At 38.5% G+C, this 15983-nt stretch overlaps 1 protein-coding gene across 1 annotated transcript in view; it reads right to left on the reverse strand.

Annotated features, from left to right (window-relative positions):
- The window catches only part of RGS22 (regulator of G protein signaling 22), a 64507-nt gene that overhangs the window by 23077 nt on the left and 25447 nt on the right, over positions 1 to 15983 (reverse strand). Inside the window, exons 8-15 of the mRNA XM_074573559.1 lie at positions 15080 to 15761; positions 14355 to 14516; positions 13241 to 13421; positions 11495 to 11634; positions 10854 to 10959; positions 8840 to 8965; positions 7189 to 7290; positions 1128 to 1322 (exon numbers count right to left, since the gene is read on the reverse strand). Coding sequence (XP_074429660.1) covers positions 1128 to 1322; positions 7189 to 7290; positions 8840 to 8965; positions 10854 to 10959; positions 11495 to 11634; positions 13241 to 13421; positions 14355 to 14516; positions 15080 to 15761 — 1694 coding nt within the window. The remainder of the gene's footprint in view (positions 1 to 1127; positions 1323 to 7188; positions 7291 to 8839; positions 8966 to 10853; positions 10960 to 11494; positions 11635 to 13240; positions 13422 to 14354; positions 14517 to 15079; positions 15762 to 15983) is intronic.

Here is a 15983-nt window from a genome sequence, read left to right on the forward strand (position 1 = left end):
TGTTTAATACTGGCCACCACTTAATAGGCTTAGATCATTCTCAACTTTGATTTTAGGTATCAGTTCTCCTAATTGTTCATACATGCATATGGTAACAAAAATACACTGTATTACAAAACTTCTGCAAAAGAGTTTCAAAATGTTTTGCAGGGGGCAATGCATACATGCATACTGTATCAGCAGTAAGTGATGGTATTTCCTGTAAAAATGGAGGTGCTTCATCTAAGGTCATAGTGGAGAAAAACAGGAACAAGAACTAACTTCCTGCCCTTCAACTCCTGATTCCTCACTGCCAGTTTCTCCTTCCATATCCAAGAGAGAGATGTTAAAGACTTGGCATTAGAAGTTTGAGCTACAGCTGGTAACATGTAGGTAAGTTTACAAAGAGCAGAGAGCCACAGCATCCACCACTGCCTCCACCATTTCTTGTTCTTATTTGTCGAAAGGAGAGTCAGGATTGCAGCCATCTCCTCTGACCTGCCTGAGCCTGCTCAATTCAAGCCTTCAGAGGCTTTCTGGGAGTATATCACTGAGCCCCCTACTTCAGGAAGCCTGCAGGACGCAGTTAGACCTTACACAGCAGGGCAGCTATTTAAAAAGTGTTTTGGGGAAATACAGCTGTATCACCATATCACATTTCCTCTTATGCTAATCAGTAGCTACACTTGAATTCTAAACACCAAGAAGTACTTGATACAATTAATATGGACCTAGCATCACTGTACTGACACTCTAGAAACCCAGCTTATTTTGTGCTTACCATTAAAAGCATAGAAGGCTTGTGGGCAATCCGTCATAAGAAAATTACTTTTGATCAATGGTAAGATTGCAGAAACGTGACACCTCCTGAGTGCAAAGGGAAATTTTGCCATAGCAAGATGCATTCTTCCCTAATTCACAGAGAAAGGGGTCTATGAAGGCTGAACCTTCCTTTCAGATGGGAAGTCTGCTCTCCACAGGAAGATCAGCCTACTCCACCCATCAGCATAGAAAAGAGTGGGTGAACAAAACATCCCATAATACTTCTCACGTCCTGCCTATAAATGTAAAATTGGTTGCATATGAAGGCTCTTGTGATTTTTTTCCCTGACATAAGAATTTTTCAGAGTGTCATCCAGATCAGTTACCTTTCCGTATGTGTGTTTGTCTGCTTCCACCATCTTCATCCATGGTTCTAGCAGAACAGTGAGAATATATTCTTCTGCTGGGTCAAAAAGATCCTCAAAAGCTGGGTCAATTTTCTGATAAATAATGTTTTTCTTACTCTGATGAAGTCCAATGTCCATACTGGCAGATGGGGCAATGTAGGTTGCATAAAGGAACTACAAAAAACCAGAAGAAAACTGTTTCTTAGCCATCATCCATTCCAACGGCGACAATACATTGAAGGAGAGAATTGATGCATGTTTGTCTCCCACTGCCTTGCTGTGTATTCTGAACATATATCTAGTTACACCTGCCTTTTTTTTACCAATATTACTATTTTGTCCAAAATTCAGTTATTGCCATAACTGACCTCCCTGCCATTTATACTCTTATTTGTTAAAATGGTTAGATCACAAAATAATGCTTAATGTAGTTTTTGCTTGGAGATACATGGCTGATTCTTAGTTAGATTCAGATAACCACAGTCATTACGGCAACTGCATTCCTCATGAAGTTGCATTGCTGTTTTGCAGAATATGCGCTGGGCCAACTTGTGAAGGAGTCTTACTTCTGAATAGAAGAGAATTTGTAAATTTAGGGTTAAAATTAATGAAAAATTACAAGATTTCGTTCTGTGTGGAGGTTCTCTTGCACAGTTCTTTCACATTGGTGAGACTCCATCATGGTGCAGAGTCCATAACAGGAGATACCACTGCACAATTGAGGTCTAAATCCTTACCAAAGCAAGGATTACAATATTCTTCTTTATGAAGCCCAGAGTTTGCCATTCAACATCTACAAAAAGAAGAAAGTTGAACCTGGAGAATGTTTCCTTCTCCCTTGCAGCTCATTCTTGAAGCATAGAGTAATATTTTTATTTATTTCAAAGGATTTTTTTTCCAAATAGTCCCTTAAGTCGAATTCTTGTTTTTCAAATGTTTCATAAATTGCTATGAAAAAGAACATTGAAAACTCAGAAAAAAAAAAAAAACAAACACTTTCTTCCAGCAATATCTTGGAAGAAGAATCTATCTTTCTAATACATCATGATGCTGCCATAATAAATTTCATATATTTATAAATGTTTTCTCTTCTACATATTGTCAAAGTCTAACTAATTTTCAAACATGTGGTCAGGGGATAAGATTAGTAGCATAAATCAGAATTCCTCTCTAAGATGGCACTGAGGAGCCCATCTTCACTATTTATTATCACACAGTTTTGACAACGAAGAATGCAGGTTTCTGATAATTCTCATTTTCCTTAAGTTGCTAAAATCCAGCTGTAACTATCAGATGTACAAAGCAGTAGAAAAGAAAAAAATAATACATTTACTCTGTGTTCAATCAGTAATAAAACACTGTTGTGTTTAGATTTCAAGCACAGTGGGAGAATGTTTGTGTATATTAATTAATTACGTTTCTGTGTGTTTTAAATGAAATTCTGATTTATTAGACTCTTTCTTTCAAACAGCAACAGTACCAGACTACATCCCCATTATTTTGGACCTTAACAATTTGAAACAGACCTTTTAGACTCTTCTGATATCAGGTCACTGAGGAATACAGGGCTATGATGGCTGACGTCAATCCCCCAGTTAGAACTTGTTATGATTACTATATTTGCTGTCTATGCAGGATTCCAGCCACTTTCTACCTAGATCTAATCACTGAAAGCAAAGACAGTTTGTGGCTATTGTGGCCCATGTTATTAGTGCAATAAAGAACCCCAAGTGTAAGGGTAAGGTCAAAGAATGAGGACATGCACAGGAAGAGTCCTGGCTGAAGAACAAGACCTCACTTATCCTAAATTATGCCCTTTCAGCAAATCACCAAATACATTTAAATTTAAAAGAGACAGCATTAATTAGATTCATAGTGTTTTCGAAAGTTGGAAGTTATTTCGAAGAACCCTAACACTAGTAAAGTTTCAGTTACCTCATGTTCCAGTCTGATCCAAAACGTTTAACATACAAAATAGCCAAATTAGTAGGGAGCAGTCCAATGATATAAAGATGTGGTATCTTTAAAAATAGGCTTTTAAAGAGGGGTTAACCATTTTATTTGTCATTAGGGCTACATTGCTCCACCTGTTATGACTCATGAAACCACACAAGGGATCTGTAAATTGATGAAAAAAAAGTCCGAAGTAGGTCCTTGATATTTTAACACACATTTAACCGATTTCCTTAAAAGGCTGATCATTTTTAGCATATTTTTATGAATAAAATCAAAACAAACACTCCACAAGTTTCCTGGGAGGAACTCTTCTTTCGCCTATGATTTTGTATGAAATGGGTTAACTTGAGTATATTTGCTACTCTTCTTTAGAGATGACAAAAAAAGGCAGCCTATAGAGTCAGAAATTGCACAGACTAAGGAAGCTTTGTCCAAAAACTATTTACAATCTGCTCACACAAACACTGTCATAATATACTGCCATACTAGGGACTGCCTTTGCAAGCTGCTCTACCTGCAGAACTGCCCCCAGTCCTGTATGATTTCATGTGCAAGACTGGATTATAGTAACTGACATTTTTGTGCAGAAAAAATAGTTAGGGCTGGTAATACATTTGAAGCAGAAATTTAGAGGTGTTTAAGACAGCTGTAAGAGTGCACTTTCCCAAACTCAAAGGACCAGACCCTCAGTGCTGTAATCAGGATGGCGTCTTCACTTTTGAAGGATGCAGATTTACGGTGTCTGAGGATTTGGGATGATGCCATCTTTTTGCCTAAATTCTTGTAAGAATCCATTGCTATGGGATTTAACCCACCAAGTAAAAAGATAGCATCACAAAGCGACAAAGTGAATGCATGCACTTGTGGATAGGGGAGAAATGAGAGGGAGCTTTCATCCCTGTGTCCCTTCCTGAGGGTTCAGGTGCATCTGCAGGTCTGCACTGATCTCAATGCAAGGGCTGCAGGAAAACCAACTGCAGAGAGTTCTAGACATGCCAAAAGAGAGGAAAAGTGTCTGTGTTCGCAGCTTTCAATATTGGGCAATGAGGTCAGCGAGATATAAGGGGAAAATACATTGTGTCCTTTAAAAAGAAATGTTCATAGCCTTTTCTGACTGCCATGTCGTGGAAGTCTTGTGGTTTTCTGAATCTCAGCGAAATAGTGAAACTGTTGTATTGGCCAGCCTTCTAAAGGATCAACAGGAAATCAACGAACTTAAAGGTTATCAAATTAATACAAAAATCTTAAGCATGTGACATCAAGTGCACATCATACTTCATTTATTCAGTGTTTTGTTCCTTTTGTAAAAGGCAAAGAATTTTCCTAGTGATCGATTTCCAAGTGATGGATTGAACACAAAACCCTATCTGGAAATTTGGTCAAAGGTTGCATCTTGAAATTACTTATAATGGCACAAATCTGAAGATAGGAACTGCTTAGGAAATTCAGATTAAGACTTTTGCCTCATTTATGACTTTCCAAATCAGGGATTGTCCAGGCCTTGGGTTTTGGTGTGAATTCATCTCCAGATGAGAAGGCTTTGGTAAGCATTCTCAGAATGACTAGAGTGAAGCAAGAAACGTGAAAAAGATTTAAGTCCAGGTGCTTTGTATCGTTGCCCAAAGGCATGGATACTGCTCTGATCTAAATGAGCAGCTTGTGCAGCTGCTTGACAGAATCGTATGATGGAAGAGTACAATGCACTGGCTGGCCTTAAATGGAAAGGCTAAACTGCCTTAACCCCCATCATCACTTTCCACTAACATAAATCTTGTGTCTGACCCTGAAAGTTCACAGTAATGATAACTCCCTAAATCCCTAAATTGATTCCTGTGTTAAAATATTGTACTTCCCATGACTGTATTAAATTTTCTAACTCTAAATAACTATTTTTTCAGAAAATATAATATTTGTTTCTTTATTGCTTTTCTTTCCCAATTTATTTTACACTCCTGTGTAAAATATGTTTATAGTGAATAACCATATATGTTCCTGGATCATTACCGGTACTTATCGTTTTTCTTAGCCATCAGACTTCATTCTCACTGTAGTTTGTTTCCCTGGATGAATGAATATACACCTTGGAATGCATTTTCTTACTATCCTAAAGCTGAGATAAAAATGCCTAACAAATGAAACAATGACTAGCAGATAGACAGCAATCCAGGTTTGCTCTTTTTTCTAACAGGAAGCAAGCAGAACACATACAGAATACTTTGGATGTCTCCTTCTGTAATAAATAGCAAAATATATATGACAATGTGTTGTGCGAATCTGATCCACATTCTCTTAGGAGTATTTGGAATTACTATCTTATTGTGCCAAAGGTGAGCGCAGAATTTGGGAAGGCATCTCTTCCATAAGCAAACCTTGTAGATTGGATGCAGATTGACTCTTTACCATGTTCCAATGAAAACAAGAATAATTTTTGTGCAGCCTTAAAAGGCAAGCTTGAGAATGATACCAAATGTTGCAGCACATGTGTTGATTTGTTATGTTACATTTCAGCTGTTAGTTGTGCTAATGGAACAGTCTCACATATTTCGTTTTGATGTATTTACTTTAATGGCTATGTGTGTGTAGCACACTGCAATTGCCTGGTAACACTGATTGCACGATGTTCTGCTGTCACCACCAGGCCAGCACTGGAAATAAGATACGTAAAAAATGACCTGGGCCTTAATTTTCAGCCATGCAATCGCTGCAGAAAGAGTGTGAACTGGTGTGAAATGAAACCAAATTGAAAACCACCATGGACCATAACCTAAGATTTGGCCTGCAACAAAACATATGGGAGAATAAAGACACAGTCTAGATACAGTTAACTTACACGCCTGTTGCGAGCAGGGTCCCTGGCCACAAACAGGCTTGGGCAGATACAGGAGACAGTCAGCCTGAGGGGTGCAGTCGGTTGCCCTCAGCCTCTGGCTTTAAGTAGAGGTGGAGGGGAAAACAACTAAATAGGGCAGCAGTTCAAGTCAGTCAATGCATGACAGGAGAGAGGGAGGAATCCGTCCCTCAGCCTCTGCTTGGAGTTTCTGTACAAATAACACAATTCAGGTGAGAATTCTGGACAAATATGCAAAATTCTGTCATTTGCCCCAGTAAAATCTCCAAGTAGGAAAACAAGACAAATTCAAGGAAATCCAGATGCTCAGTAACAAAAGCCATACAAAGAGATTATTCTCCACTGCTCTCTACAGCTATTTGTTCCAGTGACATGTGAAGTAGCTTTGCTCTATTACAGCATATATTGAAATATGCAGATAGGATATACTCCTACACAAGGTTTACAGAGGAAAAACAGACTGAAGTCTCACAAAGTGATTCTAAAAGTTGCTTGGTGTTCTTCTAATTATATACCACTGCTGCAGCCTCCTTCCCTGGCAATATCAGACTGTTCTGCAGTTGGTGACAGCCATCAGCACCCATGTGGTGACCCAGTTCACTTTTGTTTTATTCCCTGACTTAAACTGCATGCTCAATTAAGAATGCTCATTTATAGGAAATATCCATTCCAATTGACAGTAAATGAAGGTCTAAAGATCAAATGGTGGGGGCGGGGCGGGGGAGGGGAAGACAACTGCGAAAAGTGCATAATCAGAAAAAATAAAACAGGACTGACAACCGAAGGATCCATTTTCATGACTCATTATTTGGGGTCTGGACTGTGAGACCTGAAATTCTAACCCACACAAGAGATGGAAGGGAAGGTACAGCACAATTAGGTGATTTGGAAAAAATATTATCTCTGATGTTAATACTACGCGGTTTCCAAATATGACACAGAGTAGCAAAGGGGAGATTAGGCAAACTGAGTATAATAGATAAAACTGGGAACAGGCAGCACAGCCTAAAAATCAAACTATGCATGATTAACATTTAAATAAAGAACTTCCATGGAAAAAATCCAAACAGCTTCTTTTATTGTCCACAACCCAGATTTACTTTGGTGTGGGTTGTCAAGATTTGGAAACTTTTCTACTTTCTATCTACTTTTCAGTCTTTACAAAGAACAAATGTATTTATGAAAATAAATGAACAAATGTACTTGTGAAGGGAAAACACATTATTTACAACTTACTTGAGCTTGCTTGCGTATTTTAAAAGGATGGAGAGTTTCTTGGTAGAAAAGCTGATGATAAGCCTGTAGGTCAAACCAAAAGTACGCACTGTTCTTCCACAACTAGAGATTAAAAATACTGTAAGTAATTGCTACCCAAATATCACAGCTTTATAAAAGGTTGACTTTCCAATTCAAGTAATTGTTTAGCTCCTTGGGGTCATCATAAATCAAGCTCAATTTAAGACGGATTTAATCTTCTCTTACATACTGGCAGAAGGACAACATATTTAATGGCATCGTCACTGTGATACTGTATCTTTTATTGTATCCTTTATGCATAATTGGCCATTAAAATTGTTAACATTGTAGTTAACATTTGAAGAGTAACCACATCTCAGTGGCATAAAGCCAGCACTGAAGAAGAAATGCTGATAATGGACGCGCAGAATTTGTGCCATGGTGAAATAGCATTTTGCTGCAATAACCAAAACAATTAAATATTGTGTACTTGACATATGTTACTGGGACTATGATTACATTTTTATTACATGCATTTCTGAGGCACAGAGTATTGGTGTCATTTCATAAATTCAAACAAACATCAAAAAGATCTTTCAGAAGAAGGAGTCTAGGTCTTTCCCCAAGTCCTCTGGTTTAGTCTTGTGCTTATGGAGTTTGTATCTTAAATGTACCCTGAAACCCACATCACTGGAGACTAAAGTGTTCCAAAAAGACAGGGACAGGGAACTTTATTCCACAAATTGTAGCCTGCCAGAGCTGGTGTATGAGTGAAATAGGCTCCACAGTTGTAGATAAAACCTTAGGCAAATAATTTTCAAAGGAGTCCGGCACCTGAAAAGGTGGGTGCATATCTCCAATGAAAAAATAAGTTACTTTTATTTAGATTTCTATCTGTACACATTTAGCGTTTTTAGCTGAAGGCGTTCAGCTTTGAAAACATTGGCTCTTGACTTCTGGTAGCCAAAGGCATTTCTAGCTACTGCTGCTGGATTCTGGGTTGTGCCAGCGGTGAAACAGATGTCCATCTTGATTGCATTCAAATCGCCCCTAAAGACTCAATTTTTCTGCAAAGCCACTAAACACTGACTCAGATTCATAACTTGTTCCAACCAATCCTCAATTTACACCCAGCAATGAATGATGGATCTGCTGACTGCAGACAAGAAATAGTGTTATGTTTCTCAGAAATCCAAGAAGCTTCGTGGAAGCAGAAGAACGTTTTTAAAACATTGGAGATTTTGGACATCGCTAACCCAACAAGTACGAAGGAGGCAGATTATCATGAGTAATAGCATAGCAGATTTTCCATCTTTTTAAAAAATGTTTTTGTGGGTTAAGACCTCATTTTTTCTGCCAAGTTAAGGCTAGTTTTTTAAAATGATTAGTCTTTTTTTATCCCTGATGGTACAATCAGATTTCCGATAGGTTTGAGACAGTTAGGATCTGACAGCTTGGTTAAGACCTGTCATTAGTTTGAATATACACATGAACAGTTTATTGTTGTTGAGGGATCAGAGTCTCACCAGTAATAATTCATCCAGTCATCAATCTTTCTTTCTCCATTTTTTTTTCAGTCTGGCTGCCCTCTATAACTTGGCATTCAGTCAATTGTGGACTAAATTATCACAGGGTAGGAAAATGCTCATACCTTATTCCCTGACTTCTCACAGAAGTGTGTGAAGTAGTAGCCTGCTCTGTTCTCCAAATAAAGAGACTGCAGCATGCTTTCCATTCTTGATCCCCCTAAGACAACACTGCCAGCAGCACTTTTCCCCTGGACAAATTAAATATAGTTATACAGCAAGGAATAACAGGCTTTCATTATTTTCAAATGTCAGTACATTGCAATGGAGGGCCATGCAGTGTATTCAATTAGTATCTTCGTCCCAAGAAACTACACTCCATTTTCTACTACATATGCAATTGATCATAGCTCTCCATACCATTTTCCCACTAACTATTCACATCCAGTGGAATAAGTCTGATGACTGAAGGCATGCAGCGTAGCAAAATGACCATAGCATCCCTTACGTGGTTCCTCGATACTTGAAACAGAAAAACAAACCTGGCCTTAATTCTGTCATTAATTCCTTATCTCCAAATCCAGGGAATTCCAATGATACTAAACCATATCACTTAGCTGTCAAAAGTTGTCTCAGCTTAGGCTACTGTGTTTTGCACCAACAGAAGTTAACAGGTGGTTATTTGGTCAAGCCTCAAAATGCTTAGCTATTGTGGAACAAAAGATATGTCTCCTGGGGTTACAGCACTGACATCAGCATCAAAATCGTGAGCATTTTAGGGGAGAGGGGACCCATGCCCTTTACTGTGGCTAGCTCCTGGAGCATTTGAGGAAGAATACATCCATTTTGACAATGGTCACGGAGAAACCAGAGGAGAGTACAAACCAGTTAATTAGCTTCTGGTGATCACAAGAGAGGAACTTTGGCTGACTTGCTGTCTCTGATAGCAGAAGTAGGAGCACATGAGCGTGGTGGCTGACAACCAGCTTCTTTCCAAGCAATCACAGGGATGGAGAAGGGCAGGAGGAAGCCAGAATTCTGAATCAGAGCAGGAAGATCCCACTCCGCAGTATGAAGTTAAACTATGGATCCCTGCACTCCCTTTGCACTGTATTTGTGATGGCAAAATTTGGTGTCCTGACTGTAAGTTCCAGTCTAGCCTTGTAAGTGTAAATGGATAGTATTTTCCTCCCTCAGCCAGAGGGAAACTGCATGGTGAAGGTGTACAAAAACTAATAGTTCATGATGTGAACATTGCCTTAATGTAAGTTTCTAACTGCAAATGTCCCCTAATTGCAAAGACTAGCTTTTTCTTATGTCAAAACTAACAAAGAAGTAAAATGATCCTAATGAAGTAATAAACAAATTATAATTTTGATGTGAAAAACAAAACAAACAATCACGTGCTCAAGTGATCAGCAAACTCCATGCATATGCAAACAGGCCCAGATTTCATAATATGTCAGGTTTTTTTCAGTTGGGAGTCCATGGTTATCAATACATTGGTGAAACTGCAGGCTGTTTCGAGAACACAAGTGTGAAAAGTTTTGTATACATTTTAAATTGCCAAATCTTGACACCTCGTGTGCTCAATTTGTCAGCATTTTAACAGCTTGAGAAAAGGCTCTTCTGTGCAGCCTGTCCCTCCTGAGGTTTGCAGGATTGAGGGCCTGCCTAGCAGGCAATAATTCAACAAAGAAAAGAAAGAAATACACAAGCAATAAAGAAGAGTTGTACAAGTGAAGCGTTTTCCTCTTTTGAATTTTGCTATTTTAATGACTTTATAGGGCAGATTCAGTTTTCACTGTAAGTCTGGTATACTTTCCTAGGCAACGATTCCACTGAAGCATTTATGCAGTGAGTTTTCCATAATAGCCTACTGAACACACGGTCACCATGGAAAAGATCAACACTTTCTAGTGAAAACAAACCTCTGTATGTGCCATGATTTCCTATCGAATAGGTGACAGATACCACACAGAAAATGCTGACATTTTGATTATACCTCTGCATATAGCATTGACATTCACATAATCAAACAAATTTCTCCCCTTTGTTGCCTACTTCCCCTTTAATACTACAGAATAAAGTGTTTTAACCCATGATTCAAGACAACTAACGTTTTCAAGCGCTACTTACTGGGAGCAGCTCAGCATAGGTGTACTTTCTATGACCCTGGTATTTTGAGTCCTTGGTGGCATCCAAAGCCAAGCAATGAATCATGTCTCTGCTCACTGGCTTTGGCCTAGATCCACAAACAAACAAAATTTTCAATACCTATTTAAGAAAAAACTAGGACTGCTTATAAAATAAACAGCTAAGAAGGGGCATGAGAGGTAAAATGACATAGCGAATAATAGAGGAAAAAGTACATGGAGTTCAAATTTATAATAAAAGTAAAAAATATAGAGCGATACTTTTTCATGTGGCCCTGTGGAAATCACTGACAGGGCATATCTTTTAGGACAAGTGCTTGAGACAGGTTAAAAGAATAGAAATGCATGCAGGTATGTAAATAATATCAACAATTATACAAGAGAAGGTAAAACACCTGTATTTGGAGAAATTAACCCTTTTGTCTTGTGGCACAAACAAATGAGAAACTAATCAGGCAGGGAGGAATTCTCCATGCACACAATCTGTACCATAACTGTGCCTCAATAAGCAGATTATTGTATTAAAGAAAATTATTCATGAAAACAGTAGGATCTAAAAGCCTTTCATAAATATTTGAAGTATATTGGTGTCCAGAAAGACGTACAACGGACTTTGGTACTTACCACTTTCTACTGCTAGAAATGTCATCATTTCGGGGGCTCTGACTTGGTGGCAGGGTAGGTGGTAATCTTGATGATCTCTTCAAAGAGAAATTTGGCGTAGCTCGTTTTGATGAAGTTGATGGTGAGCTTGTTCTACTTTTCTAAAAGACATAACAGAAAAAATAAGGCAATTCAGATTATTTTTCTAGCTTTGTGTTTTCTTAAGATGTTCTCAACAACTACTTAAAAACATTCAAGGGTTTTCAGGTCTCATTTTCCTTGTCAATCACAATATGTAAAACTGCAAATTGCAAAAAAGCTTCTCTGAATATCTTGCAAGAGTTTTCAGCACACTTTTATAACCCCTATAGTTTAAAAATTACATTTTTAACAGGTAGAAATGTTACATGCACTTTGTACAGAATTAAAGAGGATGTGAACATATTTTGTGAATCTTTACTAATATTACCTTAAGTAGCTCACTGTAAGACAGATACAATCACTCAGACTAGGAGAGAAAGGGGGCATTCTGCTACACATCACTGACTTATTTTGAACAAAATCACGCTATGACTTTTTGGAGACACCAGTTGCATTCAGAGTGCCCTCAGAAATTCAAAGTTGCTGCTTTTTCTGAGGTCTTGCAAGCACAGTGAAACTGGAAGATTCAAAAGCACAGATTTCTCACAGAAAAAAAAAAAAGGAAAAGAAAAAGAAAAGAAGAAAAGCAGCAAGAAATGGTCCATCAGATGATTGTGTGAGGTTCATGGGTGCCAGATCACAGTTTTCTTCAAGTGCTGAACTCCACAGGGTCTGGAAAACCTGCAGAGTTAGGATCCTGTCTGCCTGACCTATAGCAAGTCCTGGGTCATTAGCGCACCTTGTGAAGCCAGAACAGGTCTCTGTTAGAGGCAGCTGCTTCTGGCTCCCATTCCTGCTGTGATCAGCGGGAATCTGGCTCCTGAACCCAGCTTTTTTTGAACGGGAAATCTTTCCCACTGTTTTTCCTCCATTATCTCCAGGAATTAGCTTTTTAAAAAATATAATTGTACTCTAAAACTATCCAACTGAAAGTAATAGAGGTGTGTGTGAACAGATCTGTGGCATAGACCATCCAGTTCTTGATACTGGAACCACAGTCTTGATTCACATTCTCCAAGTACCTTCTGTCCTGAGACTTAACACTGTGTTGCTGAAAACCTGCAGCTTTCATTGCAGTTACCTCTCAAAATCAGGCTTTTAAGGAACAAAAGACTCAAAACTGATTGGCAAGCTACAAGCTCTGAAAAGGTCTGTGTTGTGTGGCTCATGGCCCTCTGTAGCTGATTGAAGGGCTGTAGTGATAGAAAATGAATAGAACTCTACACGTTTTACAAACATGACAGGTAGATTCAGGGTAACTGCAGTGAAGTTGAAAGAATTACTCTGGATTTAAAAAAGGCTGGTTGAAGAGCAGAATCTATGCTGCTAGATCCATAATTTTGCAGTTCTGAGAATTTTGAGCTAAAATATCTATCCAAAAAACTTCTGAAATAGCCAGAATATAACTGGGAAGATAATTTGACTCAATTTGTAGCAACTTGTTGCACAAAGTGTAGTAAAAATTTGATGCATTTTTATACATAACCATTTGCAACAGACCACATTGCTAAAACTTGACTTCCTAACAACGAAGTACCATATTCTTGTTCCATTGAATTCAAGGAGCTTTATCATTGTTTTTGATGGGGCAAGGCTTTGTTTTTTCAATGTTGTGATCCTACCTACCTGAGGAAGGGAAGGTGGTGTCCTAGGCATGCAAGACTTAGGTGTCAATGGTAGCAATGATACCATTTGTGGAAAAGGATCAATGTCCACCCTTGGTCTCTCTTGGCATGTGTGCCAGAGCTTCAGTTTTGCACTGGCAGTTTCTATTGCTGTTGAATGAGTCACACAAAATCTGGGACCCCTAGGGATAAAAAAGCTAGTAAGTACAACTTTCCCAGAACATGAAATATTAGACTATTTTGTTTCTTTTTTTTTCCCTTGGTGGTTTTTACTGTATTAAGATATGGTGCTGGATGCACCTAGAATTAAAAATCAGTTAGTGTTAAAGATATGTTTAGACATTGCAGTCTTGCAAATCTAAAACCAAGAGACACATAAATAAACTTAGGTTGCAAATTCTGCACCATTACATAGTTGCCTTTGTATGAGTTTGCAGTAGGATATGCTCCGTCCATCCTACAGCAAAGAATAGAAAAGGATTGTAGGTCACAGGACATAGATAGATCACACCTCTCATGAGGTCCCACAGCAAAGTTCACAACTGCAGTTATTTTTTTATGCCTGCAATTTATTGATTCCCCTTAGGGAGGAGAGACCTTCAAAAATCTAGCTTATGTTTTGGAAACAGGTTGTAATTTGTATCCTCGCTTAAACTGTCAATATGTAAAAGGTATTTTGTATGACAGACATTGAACAGTAAAGTCTCAGGGTCAAATTCCACATAGAGGTATACACAGAGCATCCTCAGAAACTTGAGAAGGGCAATATGGGGAATAGGTTAGGGCAGAATTAACCTTCTGTGCCAGAAGGGATTTCTCTACAGTGAAACTTAGTTGAATGGTATCCAAGGCAGCTGTACACAAAGTAGCTCAGATGCTCTGGCAGTAAAATAACAAAGGCTCAGTAAGACAGATCTACCTGACTTCTCAGCAGATCACAGTGTAGTTTAGGTTCAACTAAAAATTCAGAGGCAACATCTGCTAGTATTTACAATGACACTGCTTCCCATAATTGCAATGGGATAAGTGAGATGAAATAAACCTAATAGGCTTATCAAAGAAAAGGGAAATTTGTTAAACAATAGAATCTTAGTTCATGTTCATTTTTTTCATACCAGTAAAGAAGTAGAGGTTTCAATACTTCAGGCTGAATCTGTCTTAAATGTTGTATATTCCACTGATCTCCATGCAGTAGATCAAGTCGGAGTAACACTTCTGGACTGAGGAAATAGTCTCCACTGCTCAGCAGATAGAGTTTTTTCATCTTACTTAGTTGCCTCGAGTCAACAAAAATAGTCACATAAGCATGTATCAGACGCTATACAGAACTAAGTACAGTTCATCCTGCTGGTTAAACTGCTGTCATGCAACATGTTTTCAATTGCAAGTGACAGAAGCCAAAACAATTTTTCTGCGAATTAGAGCCAGGTTGTGTATCAGATAAAATATACAGTGCCCTAGAATAGACAACCTGAATCCAGCAGAGCCTTACACTAAAGCAGTTTGTTATACTGAATGCCCTACTTGTGAATTCAAGTTCTTTTATTCTTTTTTCTAATTTCTGTTGCCATCTGTTTTCCAACTCTCATTCTAACAAAGCATTAATATTAAGGTGACTCTGATTTCATGTAAGCTTTGCAAACATGACTCTGTGAAAAGAGTTTTATCAGCTTCAGCAGAGTCATTCCTGACTTACCTTGTCAGAACACTCATGATTACTTTAATTGTGTCTGTTCTAATCAAACACTACAATTTATTCTGAAATCTCAAAACCTGCATTGATCTAGCTGGGTTACAAGTATTAAAATGATGGGAATAACTGTTAAATAATGGGAAGTACCTTTGCTGCCTCGTAGAGTCCTTAAGAACCTTTAGTCTTTCAATATCCATCCAGAGCCACCAGTACCTCTCCCCAAGTGTTCCTTTAATGAACTTCTTGAATCTTTCAAACTCATGTCTGTTGCCAGTGTCATAAGTCCTGTGACTAATACACCAGGCAGTCCTACTGTCTGCCCCATCACTTTCAGAACTTGATCTCAAGCTTACTTCTTCAGTATCTCGTTCTCTTATATCTCCCTTGGCGTCCAAAACAATAAATGGAGAAGAACTTTGGGAAACAAACGACTCTGCAGTACCACGAGCAAATTCATTATCTGCTAAATCATGTATAAACACTTCAGGTTGTTTGTGGAAATCCACATCACTCTCAAGGTCAGCAGCTGGCTGGTGGGTCAGTTCTGAAATGGATTCCTTCATTACAAATTGAGTATAAGCTGGTATGAATTCTTGCGCTGTCTGAAAAGTTGCACTTTCCTGGCCATTTTCTTCTTGTGCTGCACTGTCCCATTTCAGGTCTAGATAAACTCTTAACTGAGTGTGGGAAGGAGGTTCAGCAGTGGCCACAGAAGAACCCTTCTCAGCCTCTCTGGATGTCTCCCTAATAATGTCATTTTTTTCTGACGCTGTCCTTGGAGGGGAAAGGAAAGTCTGTTGGTGGTATTCCTTAGACAGAGATCGTGATTCTGCATTAAATAAGAAAATATCTTTGAACACCCTTTTGATTTAGGACTGTTCTCTTGCATATCAACATTTGCAAGTTTAAAAATGCAACATATTTATATTGTGCTGCTGCAGAACTATCAGACCGTGTCACGCTGGAGAGCAGGGAATAGCAGAGATGGTTCTGCTGTTGCTATCTGGCTAGAAACTCATCCCCATGACACAGAAACTCATTGTCTGTGGAA

Source organism: Larus michahellis, chromosome 2 (genome assembly GCF_964199755.1).
Source record: "Larus michahellis chromosome 2, bLarMic1.1, whole genome shotgun sequence".
NCBI lineage: Eukaryota > Metazoa > Chordata > Aves > Charadriiformes > Laridae > Larus > Larus michahellis.